Genomic DNA, 27,995 nt, shown 5'->3' with positions numbered 1-27,995 from the left:
AGGGGTTAACGGCAGCCTGCCTGCATCTAGAGGCTGTACCCTCCCTGGTCCGTGGTCAGTCAGTGTAAGACACACTTTGTTTGGGACAGAAAGGCCTTGTGAGAGAGGGAATGAGTGTGTCCGTGCCAGCCAGAGAGAAGACACAGTAAGGTCAGTAATCCCCCGCCTTTCACTCTGAAATAGCACAGATAACAAAAGGCATGAAATGTATTTTATCCAATTGACATTTTTCCCCTATTAAAGTTGATGTATAAATAAATTACATGTTATGACCTTTGTTTCCATTCTATTGACTTGTGAAGTCTGCCATCACTTTTGCTATCACAATGGACGGAGATGACGTTATCTTTGTATCCCTATTACACAAAGGACACATTATGGTGCCCATTTGACATGTCGTGTGACCAGAGAGTTCGACCTAATTTTGTCCCGCATGTGGTTGGAAATAATGCAAACTAAAATTCACAACACTCACACTAACTTTCAGAAGCTGATTGTAGACTGATGTTAAGACCAGAGTAGCTGCTCTGAGTTCACTAAGAGAGCAGCAGAGGAGAAGCACCGTAGCTGCAACTGTAGGTGGAAAGAGACTGAACAAATACAGCAACCTAATTCTCCAGATAACTTTTGTTTTATTTTCTTGTACTGCATGACTTTTGGCAAGTGTGAATGCCTTTTAATTTAAATGCAAGAATTATTGCTGCAATCTTGGTGCAAAAGATTTTCTGCTGCTCATTAGTGACTACTAATAGAGGTTACCCTGTGATTGTTGAAGAATATGGCTCTTACCTTCACCGTTGTTGATATTTTAGTTGTCTCTGAAGACTTACAATTTATTATTTTTTTCATTACATTTATTTGTATTTTATAGACCTGAAACGAGAGTTGTGCACATCGTACGGACTGCACCTTTAAGTCGTGGATAGATGTTGAGATCTTATTCCATGACAAGTGTCTCTGTTTTACTGTGTATGGCTGAGTACTCTTCTAGCTGTTCATCAGAAGGAATCAGAGGCAGGGTCAAGCTTTAAAAGAGGGAGGTTCTTTCACTGAATCAGCAGTTTTGTAATGAGACAGCCAGTGAATAGTGTATATACAATATATATTATAATATATATACAGTGTCTTCAGAAAGTATTCATACCCTTTGACTTATTCCAAATTTAGTTGTGTTACAGCCTGAATTCAAATGGATTAAATATATTTTTCTCACACTCATCTACACACAATACCCCACAATGACTAAGTGAAAACATGTTTTTAGAAATGAAATAGAGAAATATCTCATTTAAATAAGTATTCACACCCCGGAGTCAATACATGTTAGAATCCCCTTTGGCAGTGATTATAGCTGTGAGTCTTTCTGGGTTAGTCTCTAAGAGCATTGCACACCTGGATTGTAAAATATTCACACATTATTCTTCTTTAAATTCTTCAAGCTCTATCAAGCTGGTTGTTGATCATTGCTAGACAGCCATTTTCAAGTCTTGCCATAGATTTTCAAGCCGATTTAAGTCAAAACTGTAACTAGGAACATTCAATGTTGTCTTGGAAAGCAACACCAGTGTATATTTGGCCTTACGTTTGAGGTTATTGTCTTGCTGAAAGGTGAATTTGTCTCCCAGTATCTGTTGGAAAGCATACTGAACCAGGATTTCTAGGATTTTACCTGTTCTTAGCTCTATTCCGTTTCTTTTTATCATAAAAAAACTTTCTAGGCACTTGAAACAGAGCATCCTAGTCATTGCGACGACATGCATACCCATAACATGATGCAGCCACCACCATGCTTGAAAATATGAAGAGTGGTACTCAGTGATGTGTTGTGTTGGTTTTTCCCCAAACATAACGCTTTGTATTCAGATCAAATGTTAATTGCTTTGCCATTTTTTTGCAGTTTTACTTTAGTGCCTTATTGCAAACAGGATGCATGTTTTGGAATATTTGTATTCTGTACAGGCTTCCTCATGTTCACTCTGTAACTTGTGGAGTAACTGGAATGTTGTTGATCCATCCTCAGTTTTCTATCACAGCCGTTCACCTCTGTAACGCTTTTAAAGTCACCCTTGGCACCATGGTGCCCTTCTTTGTGAGGTATTGGAAAACCTCCCTCGTCTTTGTGGTTCAATCTGTTTTTGAAATTCACTGCTGGACTGAGCGACCTTACAGATAATTGTATGTGTGGGGTACAGAGATGAGGTAGTCATTCAAAAATTATTGCACAAAGAGTGAGTCCGTTCAACATATTATATGACTTGTAAAGCACATTTTCACTCCTGAACTTATTTAGGATTGTCATAACAAACAGGTTGAATACCTATTGACTAAAGACATTTCAGCTCTTCATTGTTTATTAATTTGTAAAAATTTCTAAAATCATAATTCCACTTTGACATTATGGAGTATTGTTTGTAGGCCAGTGACACATGCTCTCAATTTAATCCATTTTAAATTCAGGCTGTGACACAACAAAATGTGGAAAATATATATATATTTATTTTATTTTTTGGTTCCCACGATTGCATATAGAAGCTGTTGGCATGCATTTAGATGCATTCACTGTTTTGGTATTGACCATATTTTAGCTGTCTCTTTTGCGGACATACAGTATTTGCTTTTGATTGAAGATCACAGTTATAATGACAGTCTTGGTAGCCTGATTGTTTATACTTGTCCATGTTAATTTCATTTTCATGGCACTTGAAATGGTCCAGGCTCAAACCAGGCTTAAAATTCGAACTACCGGTAACAGTCAGGAGAAACAGAGCATTAAACAGAGCATTAGAGGGGCAACAGAGCATAAGCACTTCAGCACAGTCCAAATGAAGATGATGCTTAGTATTGCACCTGCCACCTGATGTTACCTCAAGAATACTCCTTTGTATCTGGCAACTGCCACCCCTCCTCCTCACTGGTGTAGGCCTAGTGACACTACTTGTACATTGAGTGATGGGTTGTCTCTGACTCCGTTCCTGAACAGGCAGCTTGTGTAGAGATGGAGAAATCCTCCCACATGCCATCTGCTCCTAGCCAAGCCCTAGCCTCACGTGCCAAAGGGGACCCACGGGACATAGAGACATTGTTGTCCTCACAGAGCTGCCTCCGCCCGCCTCTCGAGCCCTTCACACTGTGCAATCTGGTGCATGGCACTGGTCAGACTGAAACCCTGCTGAAGTCAAATGCATGGGAAGAAAGAGGCCATGCCAAGAGCCAAGCTGAACATACTTTTTGCTTTTGTTTCCTTTGTGAGGGGACTCAAGTTCTGTTTCAATCAAGATGACGTGGGGGGAAAAGCCCAGATCAGTACAAGTGGATGCTTAAGTTCATGCTTAAGTTCTATTCTCATTCCTGTGACACTGTTATATGTCTGTTATTGCAGGGGCCTTAGTGGTTGACATCATAGTCATGGTCAAAACTGGTAGTGATCTGTGACTCCAAGCCCCGATTGCAATGGCTCGCCTATCACGACTCAGGATATTTTTATTTAACCTTTATTTAACTAGGCAAGTCAGTTAAGAACACATTCTTATTTTACAATGATGGCCTACCCCGTCCAAACCCTCTCCTAAACCTGACGACTCTGGGCCAATTATACGCCATCGTATGGGACTCTCGATCACGGCCGGTTGTGATACAGCCCGGGATAGAACCAGGGTCTGTAGTGACACTTCTAGCACTGAGATGCAGTGCACTGCACCACTCGGGAGCCCTATGGCCCAGATGCAGACACAGGAGGCTGGAGAAACGGAAAACATGCTGGTGGTGCACCAAAAGAACTGGCAACAGACAGACAGAAAACGCAGTTATAAATACACAGAGGATAATGGGGAAAATCGGAGACACCAGGTGGAGGGTGGAAACTATCACAAGGCAGGTGAAACAGATCAGGGTGTGACAGAACCCCCCCCCCCCCAGCGATGAGGGTGGTCCTACCCGGGCCCATACCTGGTTGATTGGGGTGTTGGTGTCGGAACACAGCGATGAGGGCTGGGTCCAGGATGCTTCTAGCGGGAACCCAGCACCTCTGCTCTGGGCAATAACCCTCCCAGTCAACCAGGTACTGGGGCAACAGAAGACGAACAGCAGTGGGGATTTTAGAGATGGGGAAAGGGCAGATAAACAAGGGGAAAGTTTACGGGACTCCACCCTGAGGGGCAGATCCCGAGGGAAGAGCCATACCCTCTGCCCGAGATGATAGCGGGGAGCAGGCATCCGGTGGCGGTCCGCCTGTCGCAGATACCTGGAGTTGGTCTTAAGAAGAGCGGACCGGGCTCTCTTCCAGCGGTAGAGGGTATGCTGACTTTTTCCTCTTGCTCAGGGAAGAGCAAAGGCTAGTAACTGAAGGAACACTCAAAGTGTGAGAGACCAGGCTGAGCAGGGAAGAGGTTGCAGACGTACACCACCCACACAAGTTGCTGGCTCCAGGTGGTGGGGTTGGCAGAGACGAGGCAACAAAGAGTCATCTCCAGGTCCTGATTGGCTCATTCCGACTGGCTTTGGATTGGGGATTAAACCCAGAAAACTGGCTGGTTGATCACACAATCAGGGTGCAAAATGCCTTCCAGAACCTGGACGAGAAGGGAGGACCACGATCGGAGACCATGTCGACCGGAAGTCCATGGATCCAGAAGATGTGCTGCACCATAAGCTGGGCCGTCTCCTTGGCTGAGGGCTACTTGGGAAGGGGAAGGAAATGTGCGGCTTTGGAAAACCTATCCACAACCGTAAGGATGGTGGTGTTGCCATCTGATGGGGGGAGACCAGTGACAAATTCCAGGGATATATAGGACCAGGGTCAGTGAGGAACAGGGAATGGTTGAAGGCCAACTGGAGCTTGCCGCTGAGTCTTGTTCTGTGCTGCGCGCACATAGTGCAGGCGGCGATGAATGCGGAGATGTCAGGAACCATGGTGGGCCACCAAAAACATTTTTGGATGAATGCCAGGGTCCGACAGGAGCCGGGATAACTGGTAAGTTTAGAGGAATGAACCCATTCCAGGACCGGGAACCGGGCCGAATCAGGGACAAACATCCGGTTAGCCAGGGCCCCCGCCCCCTGGTTCTGGCTGTGAACGTTGCGCCTTGTGGACCAGGCTCTCGATACTCCAGACAAGTGTAGCTGCAAGACAGGAGGTAGGGAGGATGTTTTGTGGGTCAGAGGGTGTAGCCGTAGAACTAGATAGGCTTAACATTCTTGGACCCAGGGTGGTAGGAGATGGTAAAATGGAACCGAGTAAATAACATTGCCCAACGAGCCTGCTTTGAGTTGAGGCATTTGGCGGTGCCAAGATATTCTAGATTCTTATGGTTGGTCCACACCAAGAATGGGTGTTCCTTCCCCTTCAAGGTAGTGCCTCCACATCTCCAGGGCCATCTTGACTGTGAGAAGTTCCCAATTAACAAAGTCACAATTCCTCTCAGCGGGATTAAGGTGATGGGACAGGAAAGCGCACGGATGCAACTTTTTGTTCTGGGCAGAACGTTGGGACAGAACGGCCCCCGCTCTAACGTCCGAGGCGTCGACCCCCACCACGAACTGACAGGACGGGTCCGGATGGATTAGGATGGGGGCAGTGATGTAATTATGCTTAAGATTCAAAAACAGCAGCTGGGGACCACGTGAACGGAACCTTGGGAGAGGTGAGTGCAGAAAGGGGGGAAGCCAGGGTGCTGTAGCCCCAAATTAAGCTGTGGTAGAAATGTGCAAATCCCAGGAAACGTTACATCTGCACTCTGGATGTGGGTTGGGGCCAATCCACTACTGTTCTCACCTTGTCAGGATCCATCTGAATGTTCCATGCAGCGATGACGTCTCCCAAAAAGGAGATAGTGGAGCAATGGAATTCACATTTCTCCACATTGACAAACAGATGGTTATCCAGGTGGCGCTGGAGGACTTGTCGGATGAGGAGGACATACTCGTGAGCCGAACGGGAAAAGACAAGGATGTCGTCGAGGTAGACAAACACAAACCAGTTTAACATGTCACAAAGCACATCGTTGACCAGGGCCTGGAACATGGCGGGAGGGTAGGTCCGTCCGAACGGCCTAACCAGGTCGTAGTGTGTGCTAGACGTGTTGAAGGCTGTCTTCCACTCGTCTCCTTCCCGTATCCGAACTAGGTGGTAGGCGTTCCGAAGGTCCAACTCTGAAAAGATGATTGACCCAGCTCAGATACCAGGATAGCATCCATGAAGCTCTCGTCAGCCCCAGAGTCAATGATGACCGGGAGAGATTTAGACCCGTCACCCCACAGCAGGATAGCATGGAGAGGTGTACAATTAAAAGGAGTTTGGAGACTTCCAGTAAGGCCCACCAGCGTATTCGTACCTACTTATGAGCCTGATCTTTTACTGGACAGGTGGATATATAATGTCCTGTAGTACCACAATACAGGCAACTGTTGGAGCTCAGCCTGCATAAACAGTCATAAGGAGACCGTCTAGCCCTGCCCAGCATCATGGGCTCTGGAGGAGACAAGTCGCCAGTCCTCAATGATTCCCGAGGGAACTTGGGTGACTTCAGATTCTCTCCGGAATACAGGCAATGGGGACATCCGGGGTTCTTCGGAGGTGAGGCAGAAACCGTTGATGAGCGAGTGTGGCCAAGAACAGACCTCCTCTCCCTCCTGCATTCCCGTAGGCGCCTATCAATCCTTATAGTCAACGCTATGAGGGAGTCAAGGTCCATGGGTAACTCCCAAGCTGCGAGAACATCTTTAATTTCCTCCGATAATCCACGAAGGAAGGTGTCAACGAGGGACTCCGGGTTCCAGGCACTCTCGGCGGCCAACATGGTATAGTCTACCGCATAGTCTGCCACACTATGGGAGTCTTGATGTAGCTGAAGTAGTTTCCGAACCGACTCTCTCCCGAATTGAACCACTTCCTCAACTCTACTACAAAATCCTCCAGACGAAGGTAAACGGCGGATTGTTGCTCCCACACCACTGTAGCCCAGGCGAGCACCCTTCCAGACATGAGAGTTATGAGAGACGCTATCATCGAACGATCTGAAGGAAACGAAGAGGGCTGCAGCTCAAAGATGGGAGAGGAATGCCCGGCAGGCTCCAGGATCCCCAACATAGCGCTCCGGAGGAGGTAAGTGGAGTTCTCGGGAAGCCGGGGTAGGCTGGGGAAAAGCACCCCTGGTATCAGGGTTCCTGAGCTTCTGGGAGGTTTCCGTTATGACTTGCTGCCTGATAGATAGTCAGCGGAATTGCTCCAGTAATGAGTTGAAACCCTGGTCATGGCATTCCACCAAGGTATGGAGTCCTTCCATAAGGTTCAAAAGTAGCTCCTTGTGTCTTCTTGCAGGCAGACAGCGTTGTGAAGCTGGTCCGAGTCTGCTGGGTCAGTCATGGCCAGTTCGTAGTATCTCGACTCAGGATATGACCCAGATGCAGACACAGGAGACATATGGTTCTGTTCTCAGAATATTTATTATAACAAAGAGGCAGGCAAGAGGGCAGGTCGAGGGCAGGCAGGCGGAGGTTCGTAATCCAAGGCAGGGTCCAAAAGGGACAGAATGGCAGGCAGGCTCAGGGTCAGGGCAGGCAGAATGTTTGGAACAGGGTAAACTAGAAAACAAGAACTAGAGAACTGGAGAAAGGGGAATCCGGAGACACCTGCTGGGGGGTGGAGACAAGCACAAGGCAGGTGAAACAGATCAGGGTGTGACATCTCCAAACAATTGCTTACAGTGAAACCCTTTGGATTCTTTAGAAAAAACAGGCAGAGATAATTAATTGGTTTGGTTTTCATCTTAACCTCACCAGTCGTGTTAGTCCATTTTAGCATAGAGTATAGTACACATCCATGAATTAGTGCTGTGTCTGCATTCCTGGGCCCCTAGCCTACTTGGGTCAGAACTATGTAGAGGCTTAAGACTGCCACAGAGACAGAGGCCTCTTCTAGAGTTCTGTGCTGTTTCTAGAAAAAAAAGCATTTTATTCTCCTGAAGAGTCCTCCGCTGAACGGCTTTGACCTGTGCCCTTTCTGAGGATGTCAGTCAGCATGATTGATTGTTCTTGCTTAGGTGTACCACAAAGGCTGGAATGGAGTGAATGGAGTGTTATCAAAGGCATGGAAACCATGTGTTTGATGTGTTTGATTCCATTACATTCATTTCTGTTCCAGCCAGAATAGAATGGGAATAGAAAATGCTGATGAGCTACACATTGGAAGGAGACAATAGAGGGAAGGTGGCCAGAGTGCCAACAAGTGAAGTGTTTCTTTTTGTTTTCATACAAAAGGAAGTTAATTTGGCCAGAGGGTTAGACACCATAAAATCGCTTTCAACACAATTCACAAACAGACACAACAGACATTTCTTGCTACAAATATGCCTCTGTTTTGCTGATAAAACAGTCATTCCTTCTAACAGCCTTTGTGATGAGTTCTTTTGCCAGGGTTTTTTCTTGCATATGAAATTCATTTGAGACAAACATTGCACTCATACTCTGTTCCCTGGTTTTCAGCAACCAACAATAAGGCCCACATCATTGATGTCATCAAAACCAATAAAAATGCTAACCATGTGCAGACTATGGGCTGGCTTGTGTTTCCACTGAGTACACAGAGTATTTCTGTGAAATTCTTTTAGGCACTGAAATTGCTCAATATGAATAAGCTCATAAGCAGAGTGTGGGAATGCAATAGAGATAAAGCTTTGTTGTTACACAGCTTTGATGTAAATACAAACAATTCTGTCCTGCTTCCCTCATAAGTTTCCCCAGATAGGCATCATCAAATGAGTCAGCATACAAGGTTGTGACCACAGACCATGTATCAAGGCTCTATATCTATGATTGTGACAACCATCTTTCTTTCCATACAAATTATGTCATGTCCAAACCTCAACAATGCCAATCATTCCAATTCCAAGCAGTGCTCAATAATTCCACTCAAACCACATTTTAGCATCTCATTGTTAAAACAAACTTATTCACAAATTTCTTTGAACGAACATTTGCGTGTACACGAGAGAGCGAGAGAGCGGGAGCTTGGAATGCACAGAGATGTGGGTGGTGAGGGGGGAGCTCATACATTATTCATGAGATGGGTGGGCAGAGTGCAGAACGGCCATGGCACAGACAGAAAGTCTATTACTGAGATGTTCACTCTGCTCTACCTCTCCAGATTCCTGCTATTTTATTGACCAAGGAAACAAAATTGACTGATTGACCACCAAGGATTTGATCTGTTTACGGCACTAACTGGACATTGGAATTGTGGAGAAACTCAATGCATTGGAGTGCCATGGAGATGATGGGGAAAAGGGAAACCTCATGATATTCCACTTGAAGGATTGTGCTTATGAAAGGTAACGCAGATGTAATGAGCTAATGTGTTCTAGAGGAAGAAAAGTTCTGATAATTGTTGTAGATGAGTTGATCAATGAGTCTGATCAATGATCTGTTTTGTTACACTTTGTATCATATATATTTATAACTAACAGGGTAATATAGTAGTGACATATTAATTACATTATAACAATGTATTTCTTTGGGATTCAAGTACTTCCTACACAGCAACCAACAAAAGCTTTATTAATGTAGTCCTGTGGAGGAGGTAAGTTTTTCATAATGGCTTGAGACTGGAGTTGAGTCCTGGGCATGTGTTGCGTTGGTGGATCTATTGTTTGGAAACAGTGACAAAGAGACTCTGTCAGAGAATGTGACAGCGCAGACTGTTGAGTGGGACAGAGATTAAATACTGCTGTTTGGATACTAAATGGCATTTCATTTTATTTTGTTGTTTTGCGCTAGAAAATATTGTCTTACAAAGCAATTGGTCCCATAAATGTCATGATATTTAATTTGATTTCGTGAAACATTTGAATTGCTTAATTGATAAATAATAAAACAGTTCCTAGATAAAGGCGTCCGGCAGTTCAACAGGATCGGTGAAGGTCATTCACTGTAGAGATGGGGATGCTGGCCAGATCCACAATATTACTACTGTTATGGCAAGGACTGTCTGCCATTGACGTCCCACTGGAAAGTAAGTCAATACAACCTATTGTGTCCCTGCAATATGGTGATAATAGTTTACAGTGCTGTATATTGTCAAATACAGTATGTAAATGAATGTACAATCCTAATGCAATCAGGTCTTTCATTTTGACTTAAAGTCAGACAGCCCCCCACCATTATAAAACAGTCGTTGAAGGATCATGTCGTGGACCCCAGAGACAACATGGTCATTGAGTGTGAAGCCAAAGGCACCCCCCACCCAATGTAAGAACTGACAAATCAAAAACACTTTCTTTATAGTTCAAAACCGTATAAAAATGGTGAGTAGCTATGGTACAACTCTTTTAACTACTTTAACCAAATTACTTGCCTTTATCCCTAAGTTTCTCATGGAGGCGTAATGGGAAGTATTTCAATGTGGCACGGGACACTCAGGCCTCGATGAGGAGACGTTCGGGGACGCTGGACATCTATGCCTGGGCTGACCCGGAGGCTTATGAGGGGGAGTACCAGTGTGTTGCCACCAATGAGTATGGCACTGCATACTCAAACAAGATCAACCTTCGCATCTCTAGTAAGCTGCCACTCCATTCAGGCTTTTGAGTCCATTGTCACAGAGTACATTTGAAAACTAGAGCCTCAAACCTTGAAATTGCTCAACTTTGGTGGCAGAACCAAGCAAAGCTTAAACTGACAAATCTGTACAAAATCTAATTTTGTCAGCCATTTTCAGACCTCAAAAGTGGTCTTGTGTTAAGATAAGTCCATATCCCGGCAAGATTCTGCTCTCTGTGTTAAATGCCACTAACCACATCTTCTTAACCCTATGTTTTCATGTCAGGGGCCCCTCTGTGGCCCAGAGAGGTTTTGGAACCGGTAACGGTGAGTGTTGGTCTTCCTCTGGTCCTGGACTGCAGCCCTCCTCCAGGCCCTCCCAAACCTGAGACCTATTGGATGAGCAAGTGTGAGTAGGCCTACCTCCTATTCTCAAATCAGAAGTACATCATATCTAGGAATGGCATTGATATTCTATAATTAATGACAACCACTTGTCTCTCGTTCGGAACTGACAAGCTTATTTTGCTCATGTTTTTGTAATATGGCACTTATCCCAAACATTATCTGTATTTATCCTATCAACTCCAGATGACCTTAATAGGAAATGCATAAATAACTTTGTATTTATTTCAGGTTCATCAGGGAGACCTTTCAACTGGCCTCACCAGCCCCACCCCCCAGTCATGTTGCCTATCAAACAAGACCGTAGAGTGTCTATGGGGGTGAATGGAGATCTCTACTTCTCTAATGTCTACGTCAATGACTCTGCCACCGACTACTGTTGCAACGCGCGCTTCCCCTACAAAAACATCATTCAACAGAAGATGCCTATTACCGTTAGAGTCCTTACAAGTAAGTATTGGTATGTAGCACAAGGGATGTTGCATCATTTACTTAACTTACCATGTCCTAACTGGCCTTCCTTATTAAACTGTTGCTTTGGTTTGCCCCACATTGTTTTATTTCAGACTATCCCTAATACGACTCACCATAGCTCTTCTCCGATCTTACTGACCTAGTGCAGTGGTGAGTGTGTGCTCTGCTACTTTTGTTTAATTTTTACTAAGTATACTGTCAAGAATGAACAACCTCGTCTTAACAACCTGACCCTTCTTTAACAATGGTCTGCCTTGACACAGTCTTTAGGCCCAGGATGAGTTAGGCACCACTGTTTTCTGTACCCAGTGTAAAGTACCAGTCATAGTCAAACCACAGTCGTAGTCCATGCTGTCAGGATATTTAAGTGAGAAAAGTTCTAACCATAGACATTGCGTCATTGTATCTGTCCCATTATGATGTCTCTGAGAACACGGGCAGCGCATTGAGGCCAATTTTCTTCTTCTACTACTTCTATGAGTTGGCAAACAAACTGAAAGAGTGCACACTGCCACCTAGAGTGTGTTGTTGGAACTGGTATAAAGCCAAGGTTGCCGATTTACTGCCATCTGCAGTTATGGAATGTTTCCTCACAAGTATAATTCATTGGCTGATCCCTCCTGATGACTTGGATGGAATTATATGATCCTTCCTTAAAGGTGCAATATGCCTAAATCGCTACGCCATTTCCTGGTCGCTAAAATTCTTTTACATATGATAGGTAACGCAGATGTAATTTGTCCCAAATTTCAGTTTGTGACAAAACAAGCACTCAGGGTTTAGAGAATCATTGTACCATCTAAACCGCTGTGAAATGTATTTCCAATAACCAAAAATATTGTATTTTCAGCTGTTTGAAGCTGGTGTACAAAACCGGAATCATATAATTAGGGGAGAACAGATTTACCGCTTCTTAGACTTGCTTTCAATGAGAATGATAGAGCTATAACTCACATTTCTATGTGAATTGGGTCAGGTCGCCCAAAAAGTTAGAAATTGCAGCGTTAACCCATAGGAAGTCCCACCCAGTTGACGACTTCAAAATGGTGAAAGTCCATAATGGTGCTTCCCATTCTAAAACGGGCTTTTGTGGTAAAGAGTCCTCTATCTATCTCTGTGGTTCTAACTCTGTGTGGTGTGTTGTGTTTCCTCCACAGCCCGCATGGTGTCAGAGGCCGCTCCCACCTTCCTGTCTCCAGCCGGGAGGTCCAGCTCCCAGACTGTCCTGCAGGGGGAGGAGCTGCTTCTCGAGTGCATCGCTGCTGGAGTGTGAGTGATCCTCGGGCATCACTAGTTACCACAGGCACAAAGTCATCATTATGGCTAAACCCCGCCTGTTTAAAAAAATGTATTATTAAAATCAGATTTTTCCACCTGACCTTAAATCAAGACCAAAATGCAAATAGTTGTTTTCATTAATATTTACGATATAGCCATGATCCTCTCAACCACAAACTTTTTGGGACAAGTCAGTTGAGAACCACTTCTTATTTACAACCACGACTTGACCAAAAGGCCAGCACAATAACACAGTAAAAACAGAAACATGGGACAACACAATAGTTCAAATATAGGAGTACCAGCAGTGCTCGAATTGAGAGGGTTTAGAAAAAAGGGCAAAAAGCGCACCCCTTTTTAATTTAAACATTTGAAGGGGGAAAAATGGATCCCGATTATAGGCCTAAACGATCTATAACAATGTTTTTCTCCCCGAGGCTAGGAAAATAGATCATGCTGCAGACAGTATAGGGAAGGAAAATACATGTTTAGAACTGAACATTGATTGCATGGTGCTAAAAAGAATGCATGAACATAGCTTTATAGAACCAAAACCTACACTCAAAACAAAACTGAACTCGAGAACAAATCATTGCTAATCTCCCCCGCGGCAGTCAAGCAGTCAAGCTAATCTCCCCCGCGGCAGTCAAGCAATTGAATTCCGCCAAGGATCGTTCACAATCTATTCCGGTTATGGCCGCAACTAGACCTCGTTTCAAAATTCAAATGTATCAAGAAATAATCTAAAAATGTATACCTAGCAATCACAATTGTACTGTACATTGTTTGAAGCAGTTTTTTTTTTTTTTAATCTTACCTTTATTTTACTAGGCAAGTCAGTTAAGAACAAATTCTTATTTCATCAATGGCAGCTCCAATAAGCCCCTTGTGGTGAACAAGAGGCTTGTACAGTATCGTGATGCTTTCGAGTTATTGTTTTTAGGGCCCTGAATTGAACAAAACCAACTGTTGGTGGTATATTTAACGTACTGTATCTCAATGAACAATAATTAAAATAGGACCAAATGAAGGCACCGGTCATATTTCACACATCTGTTTAATTTATTTGGTCTTTCACAATAGCTAATCAAGTCAGTGGAACAATTCTGATTGCTTATAATGGGCAAAACATATATGGTAATTAATGTGCTTATTCTCCATACTTCTTCTACTATTCCACTTCCCAGTTTTGCCAGTGCAACTACTGTACTTGTTTTAAGCTGTCCTGGACAGTGTTGTAAGTCATAAAAGGCTACATTGAAATGCCTCAAGTATCTTGTTTTGTACTATTACTTCTTCAAACCAAGTCGTCAAGTTTTGAATGTTCATTCAACATTCAAATCATTCTGAATACACCTGACTTGTGATTTTATTTGGTTTTAATTATAATTACCATATAATAGTCCAACCCCTGTCATCACATGGACCAAAGATGGAGAGGAACTGGACACGACCAACATGAAGGTGAAGAACTACAACAAGTTACTGCAGATCCCCAAGGCCGCTTTTGAGGACTCTGGTGAATACACGTGCAGTGCCACAAACAAGATTGGATACTTGGAACACACCATCACTGTCCGGATCAAAGGTCAGCCAATCATCTACATCACGTCATCCTTCATCACACCAACACACAGATACTGGGACATGTTCAGCATATTTACTCTCACAAGGATTTCGATTTGAACTTTACATTTCACTGTTTGATTTCCCGTGGAAGGAAATAGCCCATTAGTTTGATATTTAGTAGTTTGATATAGCCTGGACAATGTTACTTGTCCTTGTATGGAATTTGATATTACGGAAATATTTAATTTTATGTAGATTTATGTGATATGATATGTTTGTCTTTTTCTGCTGACCTGATCTCCATGACAGCTGCTCCGTTCTGGTTGGAAAAGCCCAGTAACCTGGTGCTGGCCCCAGAGGAGAATGCACGCTTAGTGTGCCGCTCTGACGGCATCCCCCGGCCCAATATCCGTTGGTTCATCAACGGAGATACAATGGAGGGTAAGCAGCTAACCTAAGCACAATTATAGAAGCCACTCACATTTTTCAATAATGATATGAATAATATCAGCCATTTTGTCACTTAATTGAAAAGGTTATATGATAAAGTAAATTGAACTACTAGGAAATAATAGTTTACTTCTTCTTCTTCTATCCTTTCCAGATGCTACTCCAGTCCCAAACAGGGAGGTGTCCGGAGACACAATTACCTTCCGTTCTGTGACTGTGGCGAACACTGGTGTTTACCAGTGCAATGCCTCTAACCAGTATGGCTACCTGTTTGCCAATGCTTACATCAACGTACTGCGTAAGATATCACATTTGTTTGCAGAAAATAACCCTAAACCTCTTTATCTATTGGCATACTGTATATGTAAATGCAGATATCAGGTCACCAGTGCAGGATTCTAGTGTGATACAGTTTCTTTTTCTGTTCCTCAAGATGCAACACCAAGTATTTTCAGAGACACGTATGTAGAGATTTCAGTGCCAACAGAAATGTTATTTTAATGTAGAATATTAGGATATTGAATTTGAATGTAACATTTTTGAATTTGTAATGCACAAATTGAATCATTGAATTCATAAATCGAACTTGTATTTCATGATTTGAAACTGAATTGAATGAATATTACATTCAGTTTTAAAGTTCAATTTCAATTTAATAGAATATTCAAATGCAATATTTATACTGTAAATATGGTGGATGATAGATATTGCATTCATTGTATGTGTATCAAGTTTACAAACCATAATTTCAAGAAAATCAAAGTTTCATATATTCAATACATTCAGATTCCGTTTTCAAATGCAGTTCTCTATATTCAGATTCAAAACCAGAGACAGCATCCTGATACTTTCCCAGCCAGGAAAGGTAGAGGAGAACAAATAGAATCAAACAAACCGAAACCTCTGGCCGTTTCTGAAGCCAATGTGTCATGTTGAATTTATTTTCTACCTATGAACATAGAGAGTTGGATTCTATCTGTTCTCCTTTAACTTTCCTGGCTGGCAAAGTACCAGGATGTTGTCTTTGGTTTTAAATCTGAATTTAGAGAACTGCATTTTAAAACGGAATCTGAATGCGTTTGAGAAGTTGAATATATGAAACTTAGATACATTTGAAATTATAGTTTGTAAACTGGATATGCAGACAACTAAATGTATAAATATTGAATTTAAACGTCAATTTGTCATTCATTAAATTCAGTTTCAAATCATGAAACAAAAGATAAATTTAGAAATTTTGTGATTTAATTTGTGCAAAATTCAAAATTATACAATTTCTGTTGGCACTAAAATCGCTCCACAGCCAGGAATGAAGATAAAAAGTATATGTGAGTTGTCTAATGTCTCATCTTCTTATCTGCAGATGCAACACCACGTATCCTTAGGCCTAGGACTGACCTGGTGAAGGTCATTGAGGGCAGACGCGCCTGGCTAGACTGCCGCTATTTTGGCTCGCCCGTGCCTGATCTGCGCTGGTGAGAACATGTTTATGATGCTCTTCTCTCGTGTGTGTATGCATGTGTATAACTGACTACCTGTTTTTTCACAGGTCTAAGTATGGACTTGGCAACCTGGAGGGGAATCGCTTTAAAGTACACAGCAACGGGACACTACAGATCAAAGGCACCCGTAAGGATGACCAGGGGACATATCTGTGTATTGTCAGCAACGTAGCAGGACGAGATGAAAACCAAGTCAAACTAGAAGTCAAAGGTGAATGCCCAATAATAGATTTACCGTAACACTTTGCTTCTGCATGTCGTTCAATCCAGAGTTACTCTGCTCATGGATCACATTGCAGGTGTTCTCATGATCCTTATCCTCTCTTTTTCAGAGTCCACCAAAATTCTCAAACGCCCAGATAATATGAGAGTCCTCCGGGGGGCTGATGTCCGGTTGGAGTGTAAGGCCCAACATGACCCCACGGTCGCCGTCACCACCACCTGGCTGAAGAACAAACAGTTCCTCATCATAGGCTGGAGGTGAGCCTGAATATGACTACTTGTCCTTGTAACCATTGTAACAATGGGGTTATAGTTATAGCTAACCAGTGGTGTAAAGTACTTAAGTAAAAATACTTTAAAGTACTACTTAAGTAGTTTTCTTTAGGTACTTTATTTTACTATTTATATGTTTGACTACTTTTACTTTTACTTCACTACATTCCTAAAGAAAACAATGTTCTTTTTACTTCATACATTTTCCCTTACATCCAAAAGTACTCGTTCATTTTCAATGCTTAGCAGGACAGGAAAGTGGTCCAATTCACTCACTTATCAAGAGAACATCTCTGGTCATCCCTTCTGCCTACTACTTACTACTTAGCTTCGGCTGTTGGAGGTCCTGATGAACCACGTCCAGATAAAGCGTCCTGAGTGAAAAAGTTGAATGAAAAAAAGTTGAGTGAGGGAAAAATCTAAAATATAAATAGTAATTAAAAAGTAAAAACCGTAAAGTTGTCAGGTAGCAAAGTAAGGTTGGCAACAAAACGCACAAAACGCACAGCAACACGTAAACAAGTCTGCAAGTTGTGACCGGAAATGGCTTCACACTGATTGAAGTGGATTTTGATGACTGTAGCTAACATCAAATTAACAGAGTTATAGTCTATATCTGAGTATAACTAAAGGCTAAATGGTGAATAGTTCAACTGAATTTGTCAAGATGACTTCGTAATAATAACAGTATTGTGTCATTATAATTATCCCCAGGCTGTCGCTGGATGAATCAACTCTGGTCATTACAAACGTCAATAGAGGAGACGAGGGCAATTACACCTGCATCATCAAGACTGAGATGGACAAGAACACTGCCTCCGCCCGCCTGGTGGTGATGGGTAAGGACTATAACTTGACACTTAGTTAACATACATAGCAACAGTACATACACTGTGTTTCAGCAATTGCATTACATGTTATGTAATGTTAATTACATTGCATTATGTAAGAGTAGCAGATAAATACTTCATAAGCATGCTGTATGTTTTTGGAATTTGCATCAAAAGTTTCCTTACCTTCCTCCCAGATCGTCCAGACCCCCCTACAAACTTGCAGTTGTCGGACCCCTTTGAGCGCAGCGTCAGGCTTACCTGGACCCCTGGAGATAGCAATCACAGTCCTATCAAAGGTAACAGCTCTACCCTACTGTCTACACCTCAGGAGCAGGACATCCAGAGTAAACATAGGCCTGGATTCAGGCCACGTATACGCCATAGTTTCATTGAAATAGTCAGTTAGCTACCATCAACTGAAGGAATCAGTGTGTTCTTCTGGGCTTTTCCTCCAGAAAACCTGGTGCAGTATGATGATGACGACTGGTTACCTTTCAAGTGGAGAAACCTTTCCACGTACCCTGGAAACCTGAACTCTGTCATTCTGCAACTGTCACCATTCATTATCTATGAGTTTAGGGTCATTGCTATCAATGACATTGGTATGAGTAAACCCAGTCGCTCGTCAGCCAACTTCCAGACTGGTGGAGCACGTGAGTATTTCATTCTTGATGAGTTTGATAATGTGATATGAATAATGGATTTCTCATTGGCTTCATTAATTGTATTGAACAGGAACACAGGTGACAATTATCTTTCATATTAAAAAACTTGGACCATGAGCTTTCCCAAAATAATATGTGTACTTGCTATGATTCTCAGCTCCAGACGCCATCCCTAAAAACATCCAGGGAGTGGGAACATGGAGAAACAACATGATGATCAGCTGGGAGGTGATACATTCAAAGTGTTTTCAAAAGCTAATTCTCCATTCATTTGTTTGTAACTCAATGTTTATTCAATGAAGAATAACAACTTTTATTCCGTACAATTGAACTTCCGTGTCTGGTATGGGAAAAAGGCATTAAACAACAGAGAGTGGAACGGTCCCCACCTGAAATACTTGGTGTGGTGGAAACGGAAGGATTCCAGGGAGGAGTGGAAGAACGCTACCACTTGGTGGTGTAAATACTACATCTACGACACAGACACCTTCACACCATACGAGATAAAGGTCCAGGCTGTCAATGACTTTGGGATGGGCCCAGAGTCCCCTGTCATCATAGGCTACTCAGGAGAAGACCGTGAGTATGACCTCCCATCCTTTCCTGCAGATACAGAGACACTTTTTTATATACATTTACAGGTAGCTATAGACCTAGATCGATCCATATCATACTTAGCCATACCGTAGTAAATTATAACTTCCTCCTGGTGTCTCTCAGGTCCCACTGCTGCCCCCCTCAACCTGCGTGTGTCCAGGATAGAGGCCACTAAGGTCACCGTGCACTGGGACCCCGTAGCTAACATCAGCATCATGGGAGAATTGAAGGAATACAAGGTTAGACTAATAGGAATAGGTGGCCTGTTTAGTTTCTGGTTTTCAATTCCAAGTGTGACAATCTGTTCTGACAAGTAGAGATCCAGGCGAAATTGTTATTCATTAGGAGAGAGGTGGAGGAAGAGCCCTTCACACACTGGCTGCATGAATGAATGAATGAATGAATGAGGGAATAAACGACAGAACAAAACAGGAAACGAATGCATGTGCTGTGTCCCCCCTATCCCAGGTCTACTTCTGGCGAGACAGTAGCCAGCTGAGGTGGCTGAGTGTGAGCAGGGCCATGAAGTCTAAAGCCTTACCAGCCAGCGGGCTGCCATTCTCTGGTGTCCTGCCGGGACTCATCCCTTACAGCAACTACAAGATGTACATAGTGGTGGCCAACAACCGATACGAGGGACATCCCAGTAACACCATAGAGTTCTCCACTACAGAGGGAAGTAAGGAAGAGCACTGCGGTGCTGTATTAGATGTGTCAGACACTTTTTCTGTCAGGGTTCTTTTCCTAATCATGTATTTCCCAGTGTTTATTCTCAGACTTGACCTCTGATCTATGTCTGTAGCACCCTCTGCTCCAAGATCCTTCAGAATCCAGCAGAGACATTTGGACATGATCTGGGTGGACTGGGACACTCCTGCAGAGCCCAATGGCATCGTCACCGGATACATACTCAAATATCAGACAGGTAGGAAGCCTTACTCATAAGCCAGGTGAGCAAATAAGGTACAGTATCTATAGTAAGTACAGTAGCTGCATGTCTCTTAACCATACGTTCTCATGGCTCACCACTGTGCACTCTCTCTCTCTCTACAGTGAACGCAACTCAGGGGGAAGAATTGCACGTTGAGAGATTTCCCCCAAACACCACCAGTTTTGCTGTTCGCAGATATGATCGCTACACCCGCTATAGATTCACCATAGCAGCACAGACTAGAATCGGGGTAGGAGAGTGGTACACAGAGGAATCACCCCATTATACAACTGAAGGTATAACACTGCAGGTCAACCACAGCACACAGTTACAAGCCATTAAACATCCACACATCTGCAGATTTGATCATGACAATTAATCATGTGTGTGTGTGTTTACATACAGCTTATGCTCGGGAGCAGGTGGACCTCTCCACTCAGGGCTGGGTAATTGGTGTGATGTGTGCTGTGGCTCTCTTCGTGCTCATCCTGCTGGTCGTCTGCTTTATCAAAAGGAGCCGAGGGGGCAAATACCCAGGTACTGTAGCAATACTGTAGTCCACAAGACTTCTCCATTAAAGGACTAACATTCTTAGATGGAGAGACAGACTTAATACTCAGTGGCATGTCCAGGGGGTGCCCTGAAATCTAATTGGCCACCCCAGTGGCCCCCTCAGAAATTCAGATCTGATAGGTTGTCTCAGAATATATTTATCATTTTTACCTAGAAAAATAACCAAACAGCAAGATTCATCGGTCTCACCGGAGAAAGCATTTGAGCAAAACAGTGCCTTTTTTTCTTAGTATGTGTAGCCCATATATCTGATGCTGTCTGGACAAAAAGAGTTCAACTGAATGCTTTCAACCGAAATTTGTATTCTGCATTGAATCCAACCCCTCTGAATCAGAGAGGTTCAGGGGGTTGCTTTAATTGACATCATCGGCGCCCGGGGAGCAACTGCCTTGCTCAAGGACAGATCGGCAGATTTTTTCCACCTTGCCGGCTCAGGGATTCAAACCCTCAACCTTTCAGTTACCGGCCCAACAATCTTAACCACTAGGCTGGGCTACAGATACTACAACAGAGGGGTGCTGTTTGCCTCACTCAGATGCTTTCTCTAGTGAAATAGATTCAGCCTCTTACGAATTGACTGGAAAAGTATGAAACACGGATCGTCATGAATAAGAAATCATTATACGTTTAGTTTCTTTTTTATTGTACATTTTTTGAGGGAGGCTGGCCTAGTTTTTTAAGTGATTTGTTTGACAATCAGATGACAACATCATGACTAGTTGTGTTCATGACTCATTAAAAGGTAATACATTTTTACAGTTAAATTACATGTCTTTACTCTAAAGAAGGGGTCCCCAATTACATTAAGCCGTGGGTCAATTTTTCTCCTTGAGCGCATGGTTGTGGGGCCGGAACATACAGTGGATTTGTAAAGTATTCAGACCCGTTTTTTCACATTTTGTTAGGTTACAGCCTTATTCTAAAATGTATTAAATAGTTGTTTTCTTCTCATCAATCTACACACAATACCCCATAATGACAAAGCAAAAAACGTTTTTTAATACATTTTTGCAAATTTACAATAAAAAAAATCTACTTTAATATCACATTTACTCACATTTACTCACATTTATCGCACTCTGGAGCAAGTTTTCATCAAGGATCTCTCTGTACTTTGCTCCGTTCATCTTTCCCTCAATCCTGATTGGTCACTCTAACAGAGCTCCAGAGTCTCCTAGTCTGTGCCGCTTGAAAAACATCCCCACAACATGATGCTGCCACCACCATAATTCACCATAGGGATGGTGCCAGGTTGCCTCCATGACGCTTGGCATTCAAATCAAAGTTTATTTGTCACGTGCACCGAATACAACAGGTGTAGAACTTACGATGAAATGCTTACAGGCTCTAACCAATAGTGCAAAAAAGGTGTTAGGTGAACAATAGGTAAGTAATGAAATAAAACAACAGTAAAAAGACAGGCTATATACAGTAGCAAGGCTATAAAAGCAGCGAGGCTACATACAGACACCAGTCAGGCTGATTGAGGTAGTATGTACATGTAGATATGGTGACTATGCATATATGATGAACAGAGAGTAGCAGTAGCGTAAAAGAGGGGTTGGCGGGTGGTGGGTGGCAGGACACAACGCAGATTGCCTGGTTAGCCAATGTGCGGGAGCACTCGTTGGTCGGCCCAATTGAGGTAGTATGTACATGAATGGTTTGTCGCAGCGCATAGCAGGATTTCTTGTAAGCTTCCGGGTTAGAGTCCCGCACCTTGAAAGTGGCAGCTCTACCCTTTAGCTCAGTGCGAATTTTGCCTGTAATCCATGACTTCTGGTTGGGGTATGTAAGTACAGTCACTGTGGAGACGATGTCCTCAATGCACTTATTGATAAAGCCAGTGACGGATGTGGGGTACTCCTCAAAGCCATCGGAAGAATCCCGGAACATGTTCCAGTCTGTGATAGCAAAACAGTCCTGTAGTTTAGCATTTGCTTCATCTGACCACTTTTTAAAATACAGAGTCACTGGTGCTTCGTGCTTTAATTTTTGCTTGTAAGCAGGAATCAGGATAGAGTTGTGGTCGGATTTACCAAATGGAGGGCGAGGGAGAGCTTTGTACGGGTCTCTGTGTGTGGAGTACAGGTGATCTAGAATTTCTTTCCCTCTGGTTGCACATTTAACATGTTGATAGAAATTTGGTAGAACTGATTTAAGTTTCCCTGCATTAAAAAGTTTCCCTGCATCTCCGGCCACTAGAAGCGCCGCCTCTGGGTGAGTAGTTTCCTGTTTGCTTATTTCCTTATACAGCTGACTGAGTATGGTCTTAGTGCCAGCATCTGTCTGTGGTGGTAAATAAACAGCCACGAAAAGTGTAGATTAAAACTCTCTCAGCAAGTAGTGTGGCCTGCAATTTATCACAATAAACTCTACTTCAGGTGAGCAAATTCTAGAGACTTCCTTAGATTTCGTGCACCAGCTGTTGTTGACAAATATGCACAGACCTCCCCCTCGTGTGCTGTTCTATCTTGCCGGTGCAGCGTTTATCCCGCTATCTGAATATCCATGTCGTCATTCAGCCACGATTCCATGAAACATAGAATATTACAGTTTTTGATGTCCAGTTGGTAGGATATTCGTGATCGTACCTCGTCTAGTTTATTGTCCAATGATTGCACGTTGGCAAGTAGTATTGACGGTAACGGCAGCTTTCCCAGTTGCCTTCTCTGGGTTCTGACCAGGCATCCGGCTCTTTGTCCTCTGTACCTGCGTCGCTTCTTCTTGCAAATAACGGGGATGTCGGCCCTGTGAGGTGTTTGGAGAATGTCTTGTGTGTCGTCCTTGTCGTATAAATTTTTTTCATCTAATCCGAGGTGAGTGAACGCTGTCCTGATATCCAGAAGCTCTTTTTTTGCCTTAAAATATGGTTGCAGAAACATTATGTACAAAATAAGTTACAAATAACGCGGAGAAAAACACATAATAGCACAATTGGTTGGGCGTCCGTAAAACTGCTGCCATTTGTTCTGGCGCCATTTAAAGCCAAAGGCCAAAGAGTTCAATCTTGGTTTCATCAGAATAAATAATCTTGTTTATCATGGTCTGAAAGTCCTTTAGGTGCATTTTGGCAAACTCCAAGCGGGCTGTCATGTGCCTTTTACTGAGGAGTGGATTCCGTCTGGCCAGTCTACCATAAAGGCCTGATTGGTGGAATGCTGCAGAGATGGTTGTCCTTCTGGAAGTTTCTCCCATCTCCACAGAGAAACTCTGGAGCTCTGTCAGAGTGACCATCGGGTTCTTGGTCACCTCCCTGATCAAGGCTCTTCTCCCTGATCAAGGGAAATGCGCCAAACCTAAGCTGAAGCATTCACCCATCACAATTTCTTATATTATATTTGGTCAAAGTAACAAGACAGAGAATTTTATTTTTAGTACGGGACAAGAAAGAAGTGACATTGGAGCCAGTGGATGACAAAGATCAGGATGGATCATTTGACTATCGGTAAGCAATTTAACAGAACTGTCTGAAAATCAACTGAGAAAACCTTGACTTGAGATAGGTATCAGTGGTACCAATGCAAGATTTGTGTACGTCAAAGTAAACCACATATACCATGTATAATAATTTTGTGAAGTATTCCTCATCATGTCAGTTTCCCTTTAAGACAGATATGGTATCTAAATAATTCCACATGAACAGTGATCTACAGTCATATAAACATGTATTCATACTGTAATATGTCATGGTAATAATATTCAACATTGGGGGAAAAAATCATTTAATTCCCTAACAATATTGTACCATTTGGTGTTGTCATTATTTCAGAATAATGTATTTTTCCTGGTAACTCCCCAATACTCCCCAATTGATCTCTCTATTCTGACTACTAATGTTTTCAAATTTTCATCCTTGTTCTTTTCGCCTTTGGACTACTGAAGGTCTCTGGAAAGGTATGATAAGACTAACACTGACAAGTTTACACCATTTTTACTCTATTATTTTGTATTATTTTACTTATATAATGACTTTATTTCATATTTATAACCAATAATCAGAAATCTGAACAACAACAAAAAACAACATAAAAAAGGTCTGTGTCTACAATTCAACATGTTGTCATTGTTGAAACAAATGAATGGTTTAAGTGATTTGATTGAATGATCAACCATTTTAGGACATTTTATAGCAAAGTTCTTCAACACTCTCTCTCAACACAATTCCTTAACAATCTATTTTAATGTTTCAGGATAAGTCGTGTCACCACCATTCCCTACTCTGCCCGACGGTAAATATTATAACCAGTTAGTCTAGAACTGTATGCAGAAAGCTGTGAAGCTATAACCACAGCTGCTGAAGCATATCCTCTATTATTGTCCTTTTTCTTCTAGGGAGGAAGAGACTAAAGTTGGCAGGGGCCAGACGACAGTAGACACCATGATGAAACGGACAGATAGTGACGACAGTCTGGTGGACTATGGTGATGGACAGGAGATTGAGTTCAACGAGGACGGCTCCTTCATTGGCCAGTACACTGGACACAAGGAGAGGGATGACAGAGACACAGAGTTCAGTGAGAGCAGGAGCCAGGAAGCCCATTCCCCGATGGCCAACTCCCCCATGAGCCCCATCTATTCATTTGCATAAGGAAGCAAGACGTACAATGGGTGTTACACTCAGACTGGGTCCGGAATGAACATTGCCCACTAGCGCCTCTATAAACAGTTGTATATGCGGATCAGACTGGGTCTGGAATGCCCACTGCCCACTACCTGGGGGACACAGGTGCTCCCAAACAAATCCACCATCTTCTTCAATCCAGGCACACAAGATGATGTGGTTGGATCCTGGTAGTGTTCCTCTATTCTCATGCTCTGCATTGACACTGGGTTGGTGCTGTAAATGCAATACAGCAGCAATTTAACAAAAATAAGAAGGTTACAGTTACAGTCTGGTTACAGTTACAGTTATGAAGTTGTAAAAAGTACATGCTTTTCAGGTGTATTTTGTGGGTGTGGAAGTGCATGCGTACATGTTGATGTGCATGTGTAATATTCCTACTAATGGAGAGATATTGACTGAACATTAGGCAGAGGGATACATTGATAAGTTTATCATGTTGATAAAAGCAGTGACACCTGGTAGAGAAACTATTTATATGATAAATATTATTTATATGATGATTTATATGACAGTGGGAGAAAAATATTAATTAACGATTCACTGCTAAGTCACTGGTTTAGGCCTGGCAGGATTGCTAAGGATCCTTTTAACTTTATCTCCACCTGATGGCAGTAAATATAGTACCACCTTTAGGGCTCTGTGCCCTTGACTTGTTTGTCTGTTGCTTTGTCTAAACATTGTTCTGTGAATCTTGGCTGACGTTGTTATTGGTATGATGACACATTGTCATTGTGTACACACATTTCATGACTGTGGGCTGTTTCAACATCTTTCAAAGCTAGACAGATGTCATCTGTAGCCTTGAAAATGTCTGGACAGCAAATGGTCTACTTTTGGGTGTGAGCAGAAAGTGTAAACACAGACATATCCGTAATATCCCTAAACATATCCCTAATCAATGTCTCTAGGACCATACCGTACCTTTTTTTCCCCTGTGCACTTTTATTTTTACAAGGAATTTGTGTAATTGTAATGTGGTGAGCTACAGTATTTAGAAGTTGTAAATGCTATGATATTATTTAATCATTTATTTACTTTCTGCTTATTATTAATGTTCCTTGTAATTTTGACAATATTAACTGATAGAGATTTACCTTGTACTCTTGGTACTCTAATTAATACACAAATAGATTAAAACACTGTTCTAATGACATGAAATGCTCAAGGCCAGCTGCATTTTCCCATCATGAGTAATAGTGTTGAAAGTACAATATGGAGGAGCAGCAATACAGTATCATCATGTTCTCAAATGATATGATGCACACGGCATACTGTAACATCTGCAACATCATCAGTAACATTAGTGGGGGAAAGCTGACAGGTGATTCAGAGCTGTATTTCAGACATAGTTTAGTTTTTTAACTGTAAATTGTCTCTCCCCTTAATAACCCAGCACTTGTACAGTGCCTTCAGAAAGTATTCACACCCCTTGAGTTTTCTACATTTTGTTGTTACAGCCTGAATGTTAAATGGATTAAACTGAGATGTTGTGTCACTAGCCTACACACAACACCCCATAATGTCAGTGGAAATGTTTCTTCAACAAATTAATTAAAAATGAAAATGTTGAAATGTCTTGAGTCAATAAGTGTTCAACCTCATTGCTATGGTAAGCCTAAATAAGTTCAGGAGTACAATTTTGCTTAACAAGTCACATAATGAGTTGCATGGACTCGAGTGCAATAATAGTGTTTAACAGGATTTTTTAATGATTACTAAATCTCTGTACACAATTGCCTGTAACGTCCCTAAGTTGAGCGTTTCAGTGAATTTCAAACACAGATTTAACCACAAAGACCAGGGAGGTTTTCCAATGCCTTGCAAAGAAGGGCAACTATTGGTAGGTGGGTAAAACATGTAAAAGCAGACATTGCATATCTGTTTGAGCATGTGAAGTTATTCATTACACTTCAGATGGTGTATCAATACACCCAGTCACTACAAAGATACAGGCGTCCTTCCTAACTCAGTTGCTGGAGAGGAAGGAAACCACTCAGGGATTTCACCATGAGGTCAATTGTGACTTTAAAACAGTTAGAGTTCAATGGCCGTGATAGGAGAAAACTGAGGATGGATCAACATTGTCATTTCTACACAATAATAACCTAAATGACAGAGTGAAAAGAAGGAATTATATTCCAAAACATATAACCTGTTTGCAATAATGCACTAAAGTAAAACTGAAAGAAATGAGGCAAAGAAATCAACTTTACGTCTTGAAAACAAAGCGTTATGTTTAGGGAAAATCCAACACAACACATCACTAAATACCACTATTCATATGTTCAAGCATAGTGGTGGCTGCATCATGTTATGGGTATGCTTGTCATCGGCAAGGAGTAGGAAGGTTTTTAGGATAAAAATAATTAGAATAGACCTAAGCACAGACAAAATCCTAGAGAAAAACCTGGTTCAGTCTGCTTTCCAACAGACACTGGGAGACAAATTCAATTTTTCTGCAGGATAATAATCTAAAACACATGGCCAAATATACACTGGAGTTCCTTACAAAGACGACATTGAATGTTAGGCCTAGTTACAGATTTGACTTAATAAATCGGCTTAAATCTATTGCAAAACTTGAAAATGGCTGTCTAGCAATGATAAACAACCAACTGGACAGAGCTTGAAGAATTTGTCAAGAATAATGTGCAAATATTGTACATTCCAGCTATGCAAAGCTCTTAGAGACTTACCCAAAAAGACTCACAGCTGTAATCGCTCCCAAAGGTGATTCTAACATGTATTGACTAAGGGGTTTGAATACTTTCTAATCAAGAGATATTAGTATTTTATTGTTTTACAAATGTTACAATTTGTCTTACACTTTGACATTGCAGTTTTTTTGTGATGATAATATAAAAGACAAATACATTTGAATTCCCCCTTGTAACACAACAAAATGTGGGAAATGTCAAGGGGTGTGAATACTTTCTGAAGGCACTGTAAATATCTAATTGATTGTCTATTTAGTTCATAGAGCTCTTATTATGTTGTGTCATGCTATCACAAGTGTTGCTACATGAATAAAGTGCTTGTTTTTCAATCTCAAGTATTGTAATGCAT

General features: G+C 42.2%; 1 protein-coding gene across 4 annotated transcripts; it reads left to right on the top strand.

Annotated features, from left to right (window-relative positions):
• LOC135504255 (neurofascin-like) lies at positions 1-27,981 on the top strand. 4 transcript variants are annotated; one of them, XM_064922639.1, is made up of 28 exons: positions 1-150; positions 9,140-9,323; positions 9,869-10,003; positions 10,134-10,239; positions 10,359-10,549; positions 10,817-10,939; positions 11,167-11,385; positions 12,567-12,678; positions 14,091-14,275; positions 14,566-14,697; positions 14,861-15,004; positions 16,070-16,181; positions 16,256-16,419; positions 16,541-16,688; positions 17,418-17,542; positions 17,731-17,832; positions 17,992-18,189; positions 18,359-18,429; positions 18,558-18,780; positions 18,922-19,037; positions 19,267-19,477; positions 19,601-19,723; positions 19,852-20,025; positions 20,135-20,266; positions 23,681-23,750; positions 24,188-24,199; positions 24,496-24,534; positions 24,638-27,981. In XM_064922639.1, the coding sequence occupies exons 3-28, from the start codon at positions 9,928-9,930 to the stop codon at positions 24,891-24,893; spliced, it is 3,564 nt and encodes a 1,187-aa protein (XP_064778711.1). In that variant the 5' UTR covers positions 1-150; positions 9,140-9,323; positions 9,869-9,927; the 3' UTR covers positions 24,894-27,981. The 4 variants fall into 4 exon arrangements, with proteins under 4 accessions (XP_064778711.1, XP_064778712.1, XP_064778714.1 ...); XM_064922640.1 differs by lacking the exon at positions 24,188-24,199; XM_064922642.1 differs by lacking the exons at positions 1-150; positions 9,140-9,323 and having other exon boundaries at positions 9,928-10,003; positions 10,138-10,239.
• Positions 27,982-27,995: the final 14 nt, after the last annotated feature.

The sequence above is a fragment of the Oncorhynchus masou genome, chromosome 18 (genome assembly GCF_036934945.1).
Source record: "Oncorhynchus masou masou isolate Uvic2021 chromosome 18, UVic_Omas_1.1, whole genome shotgun sequence".
Taxonomy (NCBI): Eukaryota; Metazoa; Chordata; class Actinopteri; order Salmoniformes; family Salmonidae; genus Oncorhynchus; species Oncorhynchus masou.
Note: the sequence above shows the minus strand (reverse complement) of the source record. Positions and strands in the feature narration are given on the sequence as shown.